At 43.0% G+C, this 18665-nt stretch overlaps 1 protein-coding gene across 2 annotated transcripts in view; it reads left to right on the forward strand.

Moving 5' to 3' along the window:
* Nucleotides 1–10107: 10107 nt before the first annotated feature.
* The window catches only part of TRABD2B (TraB domain containing 2B), a 321979-nt gene continuing 313421 nt past the window's right edge, over nucleotides 10108–18665 (forward strand). For both annotated transcript variants that reach the window (XM_077333817.1, XM_077333818.1), the window contains exons 1-2: nucleotides 10108–10520; nucleotides 12732–13292. In XM_077333817.1, the coding sequence (XP_077189932.1) occupies nucleotides 10401–10520; nucleotides 12732–13292 (681 nt within the window). In that variant the 5' untranslated portion in view covers nucleotides 10108–10400. The remainder of the gene's footprint in view (nucleotides 10521–12731; nucleotides 13293–18665) is intronic.

Here is an 18665-nt window from a genome sequence, read left to right on the forward strand (position 1 = left end):
AACTTGCAGCTTTAAGACTTCATGGCAATACCATTTGCAAAACTCCCCCTAAGGGGGTTTTCTCATTTGCCTGCAAAGATGCCTTTCCCCCCTCCTCCTCCTTGCCTTGGAAACTAGAGCAAAAGGCAGGAAAGACTCCTAGAGAGAGCTTGGGAAGGTAAGTTTGTTTCTCTTTCCCTTTAAATGTCTCTTCCCATTAGCGGCTGTGATTCAGGTTTTCTGAAGTGAAAGCCAAATCGATTCAAGTTTAATGATTCAGCTCCCAAATCAAATGGGAAAATCACAGTCCTCTGGAGGGAATAGGTAGCCATCCTGACTAATAGCCACTGATAGTCTGTTCCTCCATAAACTAGTCCACTTTCCTTTTTAAAGCCTTCCAAATTGGTGGCCCTTTCCACATCCTGTGTCTAGGAGTTCCACAATTTAACTATGTACTGCTTGAAGAAGTACTTCCTTTTGTTTGTCCTCGACGTCCGTCCCCCCATTCAGCTTCAGTGGATGACCCCGTGTTCTAGTAAGTCCCACCTTCACAAGAAGTTTGTATTACTGCAACAGACAGCAGTACACCATTTATGCACACTTCAGTGCCAGATAGACTGGTTTCTTCCCCCCCTGCAATGCAACAGTGTGTGAGTGAATCTAATGCCCAAAAAAGTAATCCTTGTATGAAAGGCTGCTTTTCTTTCTGGATTACACTCATAGGATCATAGAATCATAGAGTTGGAAGGGACCTCATGGGTCATCTAGTCCAACCCCCTGCACTATGCAGGACACTAGGTGAACAAGACACAAGATGTGATCCTAGACACACTTGGATGCAGCTTCTATAGAAATGAATGAGAAATTCCCTTGAGCCTGTCTATCACTTTTATACCAATCAAATAATTGTAACTAGCTAAGGAAAATGGGGGAATTTATAATGAGCTAACAAGACAACCATAAAATGGGAGGTTCTGGACAGTGACTGGTAAAGCAGGAAAAGATCTATATATGGGAATATTGCTTTTAATTGGAAAAAAATTAAACTAAATTCCAATCTTTATTAACATTGGAAAAGGGAGAGAAGGGGGGGGGGATACACACAGATTCAGTTTCTTGATTTGTACTGGCAAAGTGCCTTTTTGAGTTCTTAAAGGTTTATTATTGTTCCCTATGGATTTAATGCTTGATGTAAGTAGGAAAAATATTTTATTTTGGTTCCTTTGCATGAGGATAAAAATGTATTTGAAAGCAAGCAAAAATGTCTGAGAAAGACTGGATCCTAATAAAATGCTCACGGTAGACTTTTTAATCTCCTGTATGAATTACATAGAAATGCACACATAATTTAATTTATCAAAACACAATGTTTACATAGTGAACTTAGAATTAAACATCAACAGATTTGTTCTGTAAAACAGCTTAGGAATTTAGCGGAACAGTTTCTGAAGAGGAAAATAAACTTCACTTTAATTTTGTTATTGTAATACTTACATAGGACTTTCTTCTCTGAGGTGCTCAGCTGGATTTTATGTTGCATCTTTGTGTCGGGGCACCATCATCTCTATAGGAGGAAACTGGAAATTGCAGTACAACCTGAGTAGCTGATTTTTGTGTGACAGCTGTGTGATTTAGTTGTATTGTCTCCTAAACTCTCGATTATATAAATATCCTACACTGATCACTTAAAGAATTGGTGGTTCTGGTGACCAGCTCTTTCATTCTGAAACTTCATGCACATTTTTTTCTGCGCTCTCTGGCAGTGTCCAGATTCCCATGTCAGAATGAAGACTTTCCCCCAAGCTTCTTGTGACTCACATAGTGTTTTTAAGAGCAGCTTTGGTCATATATATTTAGCTCATAAGATTTCAGCATGTATTATATACAAGGTACAGTGAGCACATGTGAAATGTAACATTAAAAGGAACTTACTTTCAGCAGCATGTTAAATTTAAACATGTTGCAAAGGAGTGTGCCTTTGCACATGTAGTGACAAATACTACATAAGCAAAAGATGGTGCTTCAGACTTAGTAAATGCATGTGTGAAGTTGCCTCAAGGGCAAATCATCTGATGCTATTTTTCCAGCAAATGCAAAGCAGGACCCATATCAGCCACACCCCTTATATAGCACTGTGAGAACTTGTTTTCACAAGCCACTGTTCCTGCAGTTATAAATGCAGATAAATTGAAGGTGACTCCTTTGCTTGAAATTTATTCTTGAATCTTTTCCAGAAGTTGCTCAGGGCCTGTCTTCATCTCAGTGGTGTGTTTTACAGTTGCTAATTGCCTGAAGAAAATATGTCCTGCCCCTTTTAACAAGGCCTTAATTGAATGTTAATTACCAGGCAATATTATTGACCTCCATGCCATGAAAAGCATCAGTTTCCCTTTCCACACATTTGGCCTCTATTAAAAGGCCAGGACATTGCCAACCCAACCATAATTCTCCTTCTGTGTCACTATCTCAGGGAAAAATTTTTTTATTGAGAATACCCTTGTGTGAGATAAAGACATCAAAGGACTCATCAGTAAATTAAATGGATCATATGGTGCACCACTGATTTTGTAAGGTATTTGATATGTTTTTACATTTCTCAGTCAGAATACATCACTGTTCTTCTGCAAGTTCTGCATTACATATCTATCCCTATGATTTAGCCATCAATCAGATTAAGCAGAATGCAACATTCAGTACTTGTTTAGACATTTCATTTCATTCAACATTTCAGGGTAGAATTTTAATATACAAACCAAGTAATATCTATCTATTATCATTAAGTAGAGTTTTATTTATTTGATTAACAGCTGGAAAATTTCTGATCTCACAGTTTTGTAATGGAATAGTGTTGGAGAAATAGTTTACCATTGAGCAAGGATCTCAGATTGAAAGAGAGAATTCTAGTTAGTGTTTCCAAAATGCTGAAGAATCCTGACAGTCAGTGAGAGGGAGCTGTTAATATGTTTGTTGTGACACTTTCCAAATGTTTTAATAAAATATTATAGTACTGCCTCAACTGCTGGACACTTTTGATGACGGCTTGCAGATGGATGCCTTATCTTAGTGTTACCAGGACTGATACATTTTGTTTCCCTCTAAACTGTTCATTTTTACTTATATGATTTGCTACCTGTTAGCATTAGTTAAAGATAATAAGTAACTGGTTACATAGACTATTGGTTTTGTTTTTTTTAAAACAAAAATCATAGCTAATACTTTATAGTAGCTTGTAGAGAGTTACACATTTCTGAAACCAGAAATATGTAGTTAAGGGTTTTTTTTTTTTTGTAAATATTGGTATTTAACGCTGGTTAGAACATTACTAATGCTCTCTCAGAACTGCTGTGCAAAGTACAGCAACATATGGAACTGATATAACACATAGGAAAAAAGAATTACAATTACAGCAAAGGAATTAAGTTCCTTGCTGTTGCAAAAGAGATATCCTTGTAAAAGACAACCTTTTGAGGCCACTGCTTAGGGCTTAGGTGAGATGTCATCATGTATATCAGGTGGGCTGTGGTCTCCAGTTTCCATTCTTTGTCATTTAGGTGACATGTCCACAAGCCAATGGGAAATAACCTTGTCATGACCGTTGTACAGATCCCTCCATATATGGTTTATATTCCTGTTTATTTTATGTTGCACAAAAAAGCTAAATGCTGTACAAAGTTTTCAGATGCCAGAATCCTGCACATTGCAGTCCATCATCGCTATGTGACATAATTAAACAAGGCTGGGGTTGGATGTGGACAGGATGCTGACATTTACTACGTAATTTGTTTTCTGCAGAAAACTATTGTTCCCAGTCCCGGCAGCCTTCATATATTAATGCATTATTCACAGGGAAAATAACATCTGAAAACTTAAGAATATTCCATATTGGATTTATGTGGAGCAGGACATAATGAATTATATTCCCAATTTAGTTAGGTTTAATTAGAACTGCTCTCAGCCCTAATTTAAGTAGGGCATGTGGATTCAGCTCTAGAAGTAGTAGAACCCAGGCCTACATAATAAATGTAATTTCCCACCTTAAATCCTCAAACTTAAGGTGGCTAACAAAACACAAAGTGTGCAATGGAAGAAAGAAACATCATGGTAATCCAACAATAAGATAATACCAATGCACGATTTAAAAAGTAGCTAAATCTGCAAAAACAGTTTACCCTTTACCAATGTTAGAGCTGTTACTCCATTTGTGGAACTGAAACCCTACCATGTGTCCTCCCTACACCAGAAGCCAGGTCTGGGGATATGAAGACACATCCAGGCTTCTGGCCCTTCCCTTCCCTACCCACACCCATTAGGAAGGCACCCCTAGCACAAAAAGGCTGAGTGGGGGTCTGGATGTCAAGGCCACAATCCCAGGCTTACCATACAATTGTCCCAGGTTCCCTCCAATAAATATCCTCCATTGTATCTGGACCAAGTGTTGGTGTTTATTGTGGAATATGGGGGATCGAACATCCAAGTTTCACTATCCTCACAGACAAAAGCCCTGGTGGATCACAGTTGTTCAGGACCTGTAAAACGGAGCTCTTCCACCAGGTCTTCAGTTGAGGCCAGGATTAATAATATCAAGGCCTCTCCTCAGGCTATGCACCAACACCTTGTGACCCCACCCCGGAGTAGACTGCTATGAGCATAGGGGGGGGGATTATACCACCACTCTTGTTTTACTAAGGGGCTTTAAGGGGTCTGATGCTTGTGCGTTTTATAATTTTATGGGATTTTATTTACTGTAAACTTCCACAAGTTTTCAGAGAATGGTAGGCTAGAAATATGAAAATAAATACATACATACAGCACAAAAATTGTAACTGCAGTATAGAATATTGTTGACCTTTGCAAAATAGGTGCTATTTTTGTTTTTAAGGTGGTGGTGGTGGGAAGAACTGCTGAACAATACATCTGTCTCCCATGTTCATATAGGAGGAGGATTTGCAGGTGCCATTATACAGTTTAACCAATGCAATATACAGTCTCACCACAGTGATTAGACTGCACCTGGAGTACTGTGTGCAGTTCTGGAGGCCTCACTTCAAAAAGGATGTGGACACAATTGAGAGGGTACAGAGGTACATAAGAATGATCCTGTGCCTTGGGACCAACCCTATGAGGAAAGGCTGAGGGACTTGGGAATGTTCAGCCTGCAGAAGAAGAGGTTGAGAGAGGACATGATAGCCCTCTTTAAGTATTTGAAAGGTTGTCATTTGGAGTAGGGCAGGGAGCAGTTCTTGTTGGCAGCATTGGACCCACAGTAATGGCTTTAAACTACATGTAGAATGGTACCAGTTATTTATCAGGAACTTTTTCTTTTTTAGTCAGGGTAGTTCAGATCAACAAAGTTTTATTCAAGGTAGGAGCTTTTTTGTGCATGCTCACTTCCTCAGATACAATGTCATGGGATGGAAGTAATCAGAGTGTGAGAGTATAAGTATGCCTATAAGTATGATCTGGTTACTTCCATCCCATGACATTGTATCTGAGGAAGTGTGCATGCACAAAAAAGCTCCTACCTTGAATAAAACTTTGTTGGTCTTAAAAGTGCCACTGGACACTAGATGTGTTCGTCTCTGATCCAGTTCACACAAAAGTCCCAAGTAAAGCTTTTATCTTGTCAGAAAGTTTTGAGTGTCTGTAGCTGCTTGTTCTGACAGTTGTTATAAAAGGTAAACTGAGCCATTGAGTTGAAACTGATACATGGCAACCCAATTAAGTTCTATCTCATGGGGATTTCAAAGCAAGAGATGAGGTCCTTGCCATTGTCTTCCCCTGTCTTCCTTGGGAGTCTCCCATCTAAATACCAACCCTGTTTAGTTTCCAAACTCTGAAACTAGCTAGCTAGTGTGTGCTATAGCTATAGTTGCTATAGCCACCCATTCATTCACCACTCAGACAAATCTTGGCCTTTGATAAACCACAAGATTATGTCCTCATGGTCTGGAATCATTCAGTCTGAGGATCGGGTGGCCTTTTTAATGATTATTATAGCAGCTCCTGGAACTGATAGCTTATTTTGTCAAATGTTGTACATTTAGGATTGTTGTACATTTAGTTGTACATTTAGGATTATAGAGAGATACAATGTAGGGCTCCTGTAGGAAAGCAGTATATGTATGTGTGCTCATGGGCCTCAACATCTTAATTCTTCATTAATATGTAAGTCCCCTGAAAAGCTTTGCACTCTGTGAATACCAACTTGGTCCCAGGAAACTGTGACTGGGCATCAACCAGATCCAACTGAATGAGTTGCAAGCAAAGATCCAGGACCTAATGGAGCTAACAAACAGCAGGCTGAGGCCATGTCAGCTGAGATACAGAAGACGACGAGTTGGTTCTTATATGCTCATTTCTCTACCAGAAGGAATCTCAAAATGGTTTATAATCACCTTCCCTTTCCTCTCCCCACAAGAGACACCTGGTGAGGTAGGTGAGGCTGAGAGAACCCTGATATTACAGCTTTATCAGTGCTGTGGCGAACCCAAGGTCACCCAGCTGGCTGCATGTGGAAGAGAAGCGGGGAATCAAAACCCGGCTCTCCATATTGGAAGTCGGCGCTCCTAACCACTACACCAAGCTGGTTCTCTATGGGATTCCCCGTCTTACCCAATTCATGTGCCCTTTCCATCCCCATACAGATGCCCCCCCCCACGCCTGTGAAATTCACCAAGATTGAGAGGGGCAGGTTTTGTGGACTAAAATAGACATCAGTTTTAAAATAGTTTTATTATGTTTTAACTGTGATTTTATAGGTTGAGAGCCACCCTGAGCCCACTTGCAGAGAGGGGTGGCATAGAAATCAAAGTATAAATATATAAATAATGTCTTGATTTTTATAATCTCTTTTATAGCACCATGAATTGATTAATTGATTTGGAAACCATCTGCATGTCAGTGCATCTTAGTTCTATGTAATACATTGTAATCACGTTCATGCCAACTCGGAAATGATTATCATTTTATTCAATGGGACTTTCTTCCAGAAAAGTGTGCATAGGACTCCATTATGGTTGCCATGTTCTCCTGGCCTCTGGCTAGAGAGTGGGGGTAGGGATACCAGATCCAATTCCTGGAGAGTTAGGGATGGAGCCTGGGATAGGCAGTGGTGCATAATGCCATAGAAACCCCCACCCCCCAAAGCATCCACTTTCTCCAGGGGAACTGATGTCTGTAGTCTGGAGGTGAACTGCAATTCTAGGGGATCCCCAGTTACTACCTGGACACAGGCATCTCTAGATTCCACAACCATTGAGATTTAAATGGAAATAAAACACGTGTTAACAGATCCAACATTTAGATATCATGGTAGAAAGTGTTCCAGTGAGAAAGTTCTAATACTGATCATAAGATAAATTCCAGTTACTGACCTCCCAGCTTCCATAAAGATAGGGAATAATTTATGGAGACAACTATTAATCTTTAACAAAACACCTAAATTATTAAACTTTTCCAGAAACCACATAAATTCTAATTGTGTAGCCAATTCTTCTATTCACCATGCATATCCTGGCCCAGGATCTGTCTGATAAGTCACTGAGTTTTATTTTTCTCGATGTATTAAACCCTCTGATATTACAGAGGCTGTTTTCATTACCAGAAGGCAGAAATATAATCCAAGCAAAGCAAATCAGATTTGTTTTTAATGTCAAACTTTCATTCATTCTGTGTTTAACTCTATAACCACAGTAGCCAACACCTATGATGTAGCTTTTATTATGCACGCTGGTTTTAGGGAAATCCCACTCACTCTTTGCTCCATTTATTTTAATGGGGCCACTCATCGTATAAACGGCAGTTCACTGGACCCAGGAAAATCTTTCAGCCTAAACTTCCAGTTCACACATTTAACATTGAAAGATACATTTTAAAAAAATTACATGGCCATAGAGGATGTTTGGAAAGGGTGTCTAACTCAAAGTTCTGAATATTATACTCCTGTTCTAAAACTATTTTCCATTGACTGAAGTTAAGCCTCTTATGAATTTGTGTTAGAGGTGCCCAATGCCTGGAGGAAGAAAATATCCCAGTTACACACATTAAGTCTCTGTTAAAAGGGCAGGACATTTTTATTCAGGCCCATTGGAGAATTCTAAAACTGACTACAAAACATATCTGAGTTATTCTGCACATAGTCTGTTTAGGCTCCATCCACAGTGGCAAAATCCTTCCATTCAAGAGCATCAAGTTACTGACAAAAAAGGACAAGGAGGGTGGTCAACGTTGGCTGGGGAAATACCTAGAGATTTGAGAGTTGAGTGAGGGGAAGGAGGTGCCAGGCTAGGGGTGGGACCTTAGTGGAATATAAAACCATAGAATTACTTTCCAAAGAAGCAATTGTCTCCAGGGGAACTGATTTCTGTAGCCTAGAGGTAAATTCTGATTCCAGAAGAACTCCAGGTCCCACTTGAAGTTTGGCAAACCTAATAGGAAGGCAAACAAGATAATGCCAGAGCAACTCTGGTAGCTCGGCAAAGGCAAGCAGACCCCAAGAAGGGTGGATAAACTAAGCAGAAGGTGCTGGACTAGGTGTTGATCCTGCTGCTTGACACCACACCCTTCCAATATTCTGTCTTTAACATTTTGAGCATGCAGGCTCTGTTGGAATTCTGACACAGGGTAGGGGGTGCAACCCTAAAATGGCTGCTGGAGGTGGAGCAAACTGCAAACTATCAGGGAGTAAGGATGGGCAAGATTTTAGGAGTACCAATTTAACCTTTCAGACAGAAACTTTCCCCCTCCTCCTGGAAAAGCCCTATCTGGTGCCACCCATTTTCTAAAAACAAAACACATGGTAGGTACCAGGAAAGGTATGGGCAGGAGAAAAATATCTTGCCCCTTCCATAAAGGCTTAATGAGTGGAAATGGGCAGCTCAAGCTTTTCTGAAAACCAGGTTGGTATTATTAAAGGGAGAGCCAGTAAAGAGCTGGCAACCTCAGGCCCAGTCAGGTGCACCTAGCTTCTATTCTTTTAAGTATCAGTACAGCTGAAGGGAGAACGTGTAGGAACTGAAAACTTTCTAGTCATAGAAGCAAGAGGAAGTTACAGAAAGCTGGGATTGTAGCACTGTTATTACTGACCTGTCTGTTCTCTCAATGTTCTCTCTCAGCAAACTTTTGATCTGGGTGTTTGAACTGTGTTCAAACATGCAATTTCCCATTTACACTTCACTGGCACATTGGGCCATACTTTCATTCGAAGTGCTGTTGAGTCTTGGTTTGGGTGTGGGTGCAGGTTAGGTTGCCAATTTCAAGTTGGGAAATTTCTGGAGATTTGTGGCTGGAACCTAAAAAGGGCAGAGTTTAGGGAAGGGAGGGAGATCCGCAGATATGTGATTCCATAGCATTCATTCTCCAAAGCAGCCATTTTCTGTAGGAGAACTGATCTCTATGGTCCGCAAATGACTTACAATTCTGGGAGAACTCCGCAGCCCTCCCATCCGTAGGTTCACAACCCTAGGTGTAGGCCGAAAAGGCCTATCCCAATTGCTGGCGGTAACTTTGCATCGGGGCACGGCATCACCCATTGTTACTACACCGCAGAGTCACTACTCTTCGCAGACTAGTGTTTCCGACCGAAAAAACTGCACCTGATTTTAAGGAGAGTTTGTCTCTGAGCAAAGCCCTGTGCTAATTGAGTACTAGGTTCGCGGCCGGAAAAAATTATTTCAGCTCCCTCCCCCTTTTTAAAAATAATTCTATTTCGTTTTTTTGAGCCTTGCGTTTGTCTCCTTGCCAGCCCTCACTTACCTTTACCTACTCCGAGCATTGTTTATGAAGCAAGCGCCCTCTCGTGGCGGGAGTCGTTCGCTGCCTGCTTGCCCGCCGCTTGAAAGTTGAAAGCGGGACGGGAAGAAAAGTTTGGGAAAGTTGCTGAAAGTTGTTGCCTGCTGGCTTTTCCTCGCAGCGCACACAACTGACATGATGACATCCACAGCAGCGCCCGCCTTCGGGTGCGTGTTCAAATAGCATTCCCTAACTGTATCGCCATCCCCCAAAAATCCCAAGATCCACACCCCATCACCACCCCCCTTTTCCAGGAAAAGGAAAAAAAAAAAACTTTCCCACCTCCTTCCTTCTAAACGCCGAAGGGGGGGTGGGTGGGGGTGGAGAGCTCAACTCCTGGGCAGCGCCGAAAGTTACCGCTTTGAAGATTCCCTTTTGCTCCCAAAGCATGGCGGAGGCTCGGGACCAGAGCCGGGATCCTGGGGCTCGCCTTTGCGGGCCCGTTTAAGGTCCCTGTTCTCGGGGCCAGCAGAGCGGCAAAGCTAGTACCGACTCTTCGCTTCTTGCACTTGTCAGATGCGGACGCGGCTGCCCGCTCTTGAGGCCGGCCGGGACCGAGGCACCCGAGGCAAGACCGGGCGGCGAGTTACCTCCGAGCCAGCCGGCGAGGCGGGTCCCCCGGGAGGAACAGGATGCAGCCCCACCTGGCGCTGATGTGCTTTGTAGTCGGGGGGTTTCTGCCGGCGTCGGCTCGCCCGGAGCCCAGGAGGCGGCAGCAGACGGACCCAGGGAGCTGTGAGGTGCCCCCATCGGTGAGCGGGGTGAGGGAGGGGGCGGCTGCCGCGCGGCGCGCGTGCGTGTGTGTGCGGGGAGGGGGGGGGCATTAAGCCGAGGCTGCGCTGCTTTGCCCCAAAGGGCGGCGATCGTGTTGGCGCATGAAATGACGGCGGGAGGGGGGGCGGCGGAGGGGAGCCTAAGGAGGGTCCAGGGCTGGGAACGCTGAAGAGGAGAGAGGCGCTGCCCTCCCCACCTGCCCCATCACCGAGAAGGGACACCAATCGATGGTCAGTCGCGATTGCCACGTAGTAGTGACCCGGGTCGTCTGGCGTCTCTCCACTGACCGGACTCCTACTCCAGACATGTTTATCCTCCTGCCAGGGGCCGATTTGGCGTGGGGTGTGTGTGAATAGAATCAGTTCTACCAACTGAACAAAGTTTGAGTCCAGCAGCACCTTTAGGACCAACCAGGTTTTCTTCAAAGGATAAGCTTTGGTGTGCAGGCACGCTTCTTCACACGAAAGTTTCTACCTTGAATAAAACTTGGTTGGTCTTAAGAGTGCTGTTGGGCTTGGACTTTGGTCTGCTTCAGACCAATACCTGAAGTACTACCAAAAAGGAGCCACGGTTTTTACTACTGTACCTCCTACAGCCTGAAATACATGATTGGTGCTTTAAGTTTTAAACAGTGATTAAGTAACAATACCACGTGGCTCTTCTTGGGTACCGCTTAGAGGAAAGGATCTTGGCATGTGAGAGCCAACTGCACATTTTTTGTGTGGACTTGCCCTTTGAAGCTCTTTTGTGAGAGGTGAACAAGATTTTTTAATATATAATTTATTAAATGATTATTGCATGTTTCAGTTGTGATTCATGCAGTTTGAAGACACTGATCACTTGGTTGAAATCGGTTAAATAATCCTTTACCTCTTCTCTTTATATTAGATTATTATCAGATCTTCTGCTATTAGCCATTTCTACTTGTGCTTGAGAAAGGGACCTTTGATGCTGAAAATTTAGACCCTGAAACTATTCTTAATCTCTGTGGTGCTCCTGGACTGAAATCTTACAGTTTTACCGCAGAGCAACACAACTGTCCTCTGAAAGCATCCTACTAGTCATTTGTACCACTTTTGTAACCCTCTCTCCCTTTTTCTTTTCTTTCTTCTTTGCTGGAGATGCATTTATTTCCAGCAAGATCCACAACCTAGTAATTAATTGATTGGGACTGTGGGAGCAATCCTAGGACACTTTGTTGGGCTTACTCCTTGGGTTACAGCCTATGATAAATTATTCTGCTTCAGTGATTATGAGGGGTTTATGTGTTAATGGTACACCAAGGTTCATAATTCACAGGGAATATATTATAATGGTGTTTGTGCACAAGAATTTCCTGGGAGTCTGGGACATGTATGTCTATACGCAGTTGCCTTCTGGGAGGCACAAAAGGATGATTATACCTTAGTAACAGGAACTGTGGACTCTGTTGCTGTGTATAATATATTACTATCTGTTGCTGTATGTATTGTTTACATTTTGTTATGTTATATTGCATCTTTGTTTCAAATTTCTACAATCCTAATTTGATTCATTGCTCATTGAATGTCCCATCATGCTGTATTGATTTACATTGTGTAATCTGTCTTGAGTCTCAGTGAGAAAGGTAGTCTATAAATATAATAAATAATGTAAATAAATAGCCATCAGTAACACTGAACATTAAGCCTTATCATCCTTCTCTCCCCCCCCCCCCCCGTGACTATGAATGCAGAAATAATTTATCCAGGCATATTGAGGTTGGCTTTAATATAATTACTCCAACATAGATGGAATTAGGGGAGGGCGGTATATAAATATGAATAAATAAATAATAAATTATGGATACATATTGACCACATTTGCACACACACACACACACAATGTCCAGAGGGCCAGCCATTGCAAATGCCCTCTCAGTCCTACAAATGCTGATGTTGATTTCAGTGAAACTTGCTTTCCTTTCAGTGTAGTTAAGATTTGGGATGAGGACTAAAAACTAAAGTGGCGGGCTATAAAGTGGCGGGCTATAAATCTAATAATAATAATAAATAATAATAATAATAATAAAAGCATTTTACAGCCTTATACTGGGGTGAATTGTTTCAGGATAGCCTTGCTATGCACGATTGCATCACTCATCCTGCAAGATGCTTGGTGGACATTGTCTCACCACAATTTTAACAGACTTGCTTCTTTTCTTTTCCTAGCAAAGCCATCTCAACTCTTTCCTCTGGACAATACGGAAGGACCCTCCTGCCTATCTGTTTGGCACCATTCACGTGCCTTACACGCGTGTCTGGGGCTTTATCCCTGAGAATTCCAAGGCCGCTTTCCTGGCTAGTACCAACGTCTACTTTGAGCTGGACCTTACTGATCCATACACAATCTCAGGCCTGGCCAGTTGTCAGCTGCTACCCCATGGGGAGAATTTACAAGATGTGCTCCCCCAGGATCTTTACCACCGCCTTAAACGCCACCTTGAGTATGTTAAGTTGATGCTGCCTCACTGGATGACCCCTGACCAACGGGGCAAAGGTCTCTATGCCGATTACCTCTTCAATGCCATAGCTGGAAATTGGGAACGTAAAAGACCAGTCTGGGTAATGCTGATGGTCAACTCCCTGACAGAGACAGACATTCGCTCTCGGGGAGTCCCCGTACTTGACCTCTATTTGGCCCAAGAGGCTGAGAAACTAAAGAAAAAGACAGGTGCTGTGGAGAGGGTGGAAGAGCAATGTCATCCATTAAATGGGTTGAACTTCTCCCAGGTAAGGAGTGGATCCCCACCTTATATCTTTTTTTTGAGGTATTCCAGTCATAAGAGTTTTGAGATTGTAATAAGCTAAAGTGTATAGTGCACTTGTGTTTAGAAAATTATTGGTTAACAGTGTTGATGGGAGTAAGGCAATTCTTTGCTTCAGACTGCGTTATAGTCACAGTTGCATCTGCAAAAAATAGTTTGAACATTACAGAGACATTATCATAAAGACAGTGAATATGCAGTGAGGGTTATATTGGTCCATATGAGCGCAGGTGGGTGTTCACACCACCCCGTTGCATGTGCTATTTTTTTAAGAAGCAGTGTCCATGAAGTGGTATCTAAATCTCCCTTGCACATACACCAAGCATTGTATATGACACCAGACATTTAGATGCAAGAAAATGCAATATTTGAAATGTATAATGATATTAGCTAGGTCTCCTTTGAGCGTGGTCAATTCATACAAATTAATGAATACGGAATTTCTGTTGTGTCTGGATTTTATAACCAAATGACACCCATCGTAAGCATTTGATGCAAAAGGACATCTCTGAACATGAACCTAACAGCATTATATACATGCATTTACATTTGCATATTTTTTTCTCTGATATTGTACCTGGTATACTCAATCCAGGAAGCAGTTTGGTTCCTGGCCTATTATGTGCAAGGCACAGCAATCTTTTCATTGATCAACAGTTTCCTGAAATCTTCTCACTGCCTGAACTTAAGTAGTGAAGAAAGGAAATGTTTAATGTATCAGACACAAATAAGTGGTTTTTACTGTGTTGCTTGTTGAAGGAGGTAGCTTTGAACTTCCTTGAAAATTGCTACTTTCTGTAAAGAAAAATTTCTTTAAATCCAATGGGTACTGACTTGCTCCTTTGTTAATTTCTGTTTGTAGCCAGATAGTAGCCCACAATGTATACTGTTTGAGGGATTCACAAGGTTTGTGGCCATGCCTTAATTCTGTTTTCTGTAGCATGGTTTATTTTAAATATTAGGGCCAAGTGCATATGAGCGGTTCTTAAAACATGGATTTTAAGATTGGAGCTGTCCCTCTTTCAAGAAAAAGGTTGTGATGCTTGACAATGCTGCTGTAAACAATCTGCATATATCTCTTGTGTGAGGTAATGGGCTTCAGATGCTTTTCTGAAGAATAAATTGTCTGTGCTATTTGGACAGGGCAACTGTATTTCATTAACATCTTTAAAATATCACCTGTGGAAAAATGCAATTAGTTGATAGCGCTGCCAAAAATAGATAGCTGGAATGGAATACAATGGGAAAAACATGCTAGAAGACACAGGGTTTACTTGGGCTGTGTATCCTGTATTAGGAATCTTGGGTTATTTCTATTATTCCAGTAAAATGTATATTCCAGTAAAAATGTATGTATGTATTGATTTATATCCCACTGCTCCCAGCAAATTGGCTTGTGGTGGGTCACCTAACCCCCCCCTCCAATAAAACATACAATATCATCCCATTAAAATATCCATTAAAAAACACTATGCAGGTGACAGTTCCAAATCCCATAGCACTAGCTATCATCCAGTCTCAGGCCAACCCATCACCTACAGTGATAGTCGGCTGGTGGGGACTTCCAGATTCTAGATCTTTCCTTCTCCTCTGCCAGGGGGGTCTCAAATCTTCCTGGGCTGACCTCAACCATAGACCTGGTGGAAGAGCTCCATCTGATATGCCCTGCGGAACACCAAAAGCTCCTGCAAGACCCTCAGCTCCTCCGGGAGCTCATTCCACACCAAAAAAGCCCTGGCCCTGTTCCCGGCCAACCAAAATTCCCTGGGGCCTGGAATCACCAGCAGGTTACTACCCACAGATCACAGAGACCTGCGGGGGTATAGGGGGATAGGCAGTCCCTCAGATATGTGGGTCCCAGATTACTGTTGTTGTTGTTATTGTTGTTGTTGTTGTTATTATTATTATTTTATTTTTTTTAGATTTATTTCCCACCTCTCCCGACAGGCTCGAGGCAGGTCACAACAACTAACTCCATTAAAATTCCCATTAAGACATCAAACCACTAACATGACGGCTAAAAATCCCATCCCTCCCCCAATTATCAAAGAGGTGAAGAGGAAAGGATGGGGGAGGTGAAGGGCCTTAAAGGTAAAAACCAAAACCTTGACCAGGATCCAGGCCACAACTGGCAACCAATGCAGCTATCTCAGCACTGGCTGAATATGGATCCTCCAAGATGTGCCAGTGAGGACCCTTGCAGCCTTATTCTGCACTAGTTGCAATTTCCAGGTCACGAACAAGGACAGACCCACGTAGAGCGAGTTACAGAAGTCAGTTCTGGAGGTGACCATTGCATGGATCACTGTGGTCAGGTGCTTGGGAGACAGGTAGGTTGCTAGTAGCCTTGCCTGGTGAAGGTGGTAGCAGACCTGGTGGACTACCTTAGTTACCTGTGCCTCCATGGATAGTGAGGTGTCACTCCCCTGTCGCACCCCTAAGACAATGGAAGAATCATTGCCTTCTACTGTAAATTTGTAGGCTCACATGCCACAACTTTCCAAACAGTCTCCTTTTCTCTTCCCAAGGTTAGGTTCCTACGTCATTACCCTGAATGAAGTGATTTAAGGAAATACTATGGTCATCCCATGCAGGACTACTCAGGTCTATTCTGAGGCTTACTCTCAGGATTGCATTGCTAATGCTCTTTATCTGCCCTGTTCAGAGTTGCTATTATTCATATTAGTATCAACTTATTATTATTAACTTTTTGTTATTGTTGTTGTTATTGTTATTATTATTTAGATTTGTATACCACCCATACCCACAAGTGGGCTTGGGCAATTCACAACAATAAAATATAATAATCAAAATACAGTTTAAAACATAATTTGAAACTAGTTTCAACTCTGCCCCCATCCATCCTCCATTAGTTAACCCAGAGTGCGGTATTGTGTGTGGGTGTTTGTGTTGGGGGTGGTGACCAGAGGGAGGCCTGTCAATTTCCAGCCATTTGCATTGCTATGCCTATATCTGTATTATTAATAACTAGGGGCAAAGCCCGTTGTCTCAAAGAATACAACGGGCGCTAGAGCTTGGCAGTAGGAGGAGGAAGGGGAGGAGTTGTCCAGTCTGTAAGGGCATGGGGTTGTCATGTGTGTTGTGTGGGAGGTTGTGGTGGCATGGTGGCAAATGAGGCCATGAGTGTGGAGATATGGGTGTCAAGAACCTGTGATGTGGAATGTTCGTTGATTGTGGGAGAGGGCTGACCTTTGGGAATTGTGGCATAGTGGTTACAGATGAGCTTTCCAGAGCCATGTCCTCAGATATGTGAAGGGAAAATCAGACTGGAGACTCTTCTTAGGGGAAGATTACATGGCAACCAATTCCCCCCAGTTCTGCGTCATTTCCCTTCTTGTGTGAATTAGGCCACATTCACCGAAATGCCCCTCTGCCCTAATACACATGGGGTAGTCACAGTACACAGGTGTCCACCCTGTTCTTTCTGTCTCCCATATTTTCACTATTGGTAAAATGTTATGTGCCCACGTGCTTCTTTCATGGTTGATCCTTAGAAGAACGGATTTTTGTACCCTATTGCTTACTACCCAAAGGAGTCTCAAAGCGGTTTACAAACACCTTTTCCATTCATCTCTCCACAATAGTAAACCTGTGAGGTATGTGGGGTTGTGAGAGATCTGAGAGAACTGGGAATGGGCCGCAGTGACCCAGCAGGCCTCAGGTGTCTCAAAGCATTTTCCAATCGTCTTCCCCTTCTCTCCCCATAGCAGACTCCCCATGAGGGAGGTGGGGTAGCGAGCCTCACAGGGAAGCTGGCAACCCTAAGAGGAAGACTGTCTGTGCACAGCAGTCTTGACCTTAGTAAGGTTTTTTACACTGTTTTTTTATTTGCCAGGCCAAGGTTATTTGCCAGTTACTATTTCAGTTACTATGTGTCTCCAGACATTTACTTGTTCTCTATTTAGTTTCAGGCTGTAAATATGTATTTAGATCTTCCTGCACTTTCCAGACTCACAGGACTGATGCTGGTCTGCCTGTCTGCGCCCCAGAATACAAACAGTTGCTGGTAAGGGCTGGCCATAACCCATAGGCCAGGAGGGACACTCCTGCACCACTCCCTACCAACTGCAGGCAAAAATGGCTCATTTGAAGGCTGGACTCTGAGGCATTGTACGATTTTGAAGTCCCACCTCCAAATCTCCAGGAATATTTTCAACCCAGGGGTAGCCAACCTACAGGTGTGGCCTGGAGAGCTCCTGGAATTACAGCTCACTTGCAGAGTATAAATATCAGCTCCCCAGGCAGAAAGGGCTACTTTGGACAGGGTTGTGGTAAAGAAGAAACATTTAAGGCTTCCCACACAGGTTGTTGTTGAATTGAAAGACTTGAGGCCTACTGCACAGGGTTGTTGTGCAGATGAAACAGGAGACCAAAGAGCCAGTTTCGTCTGCAGAATAATGCTGTGCAGTGGCCTCAAATCTGCAAAGAGTTGCAAAGAAGAAAGACACATGGCTTGGCTGTGTCTAACCTCCGTGCAGAGCAGTATTTTAAGTGCGAAGGGGCTTTTCTGTGGCCTCCCTGTCAGCCAACTGTTTGGCAGAAGGGGTAAGTCCCCCCCCTCAAAAGGAAGGCCCTCAGGCTCTCCTGCGTTGCTCTTGGAAAGGCCTCCTCCCCTCAGACAGAGCCTGTCAGAGGCTCATTCGCAGCAGGCCTGAAGGGGGGGGGGACACTCTCCAGCCTCCTGCCAGCTCTGTCAGGGTTCTGAGGCAATTTGCAGCTGGACATGACAGTTAGTACAGCCTTGGGGCGAAAAGGGCTGGCGCAGTCTCTGTTCTCAACCTCCTTGGAAGCCCTACTGACCTCCTCTCCCTGCGGTGGTCAGGAGCAGACTGGCAGCCAGACTGGGCTCGGTGAATGGAATTTTAGTCTGTCCTGGTAAGGGGCCAATAGGAAGGCACTTTGCGCACCTCCCCATTGGCTGCTTGGCCCTGGATGGACACTCGGAGGGCCCAATCAGGAACCGCTTTGCAGCTCCTGATTGGGCCCTCTGAGTTTTTATCCAGGACAGGGCCCACCCTAACTCCTCCCCAGGTGGCCTTACTCTTTTATTTAATAGGACCGGTTAAAGATACCTGTATTATTCAACCCTAAACTTGTTGCATTTGGAAATATATTCTTGGAGAGGTGTTCACTAACCTGTTGCCATAATTTATGAAGTATTATATTAATCTGATAGTTTGATATTGCAGGTAGATACAAATGTTTGTGATATGGGGACTCTACACAGTTGGTAACATTTTTTTCACTGTAATTAATTTTATCGCTTAATGAACTGAACCACTGCAGAACAAGTGATATTTTGGACCTTTTGAGAAAC

This window comes from Paroedura picta, chromosome 4, assembly GCF_049243985.1.
Source record: "Paroedura picta isolate Pp20150507F chromosome 4, Ppicta_v3.0, whole genome shotgun sequence".
NCBI lineage: Eukaryota > Metazoa > Chordata > Lepidosauria > Squamata > Gekkonidae > Paroedura > Paroedura picta.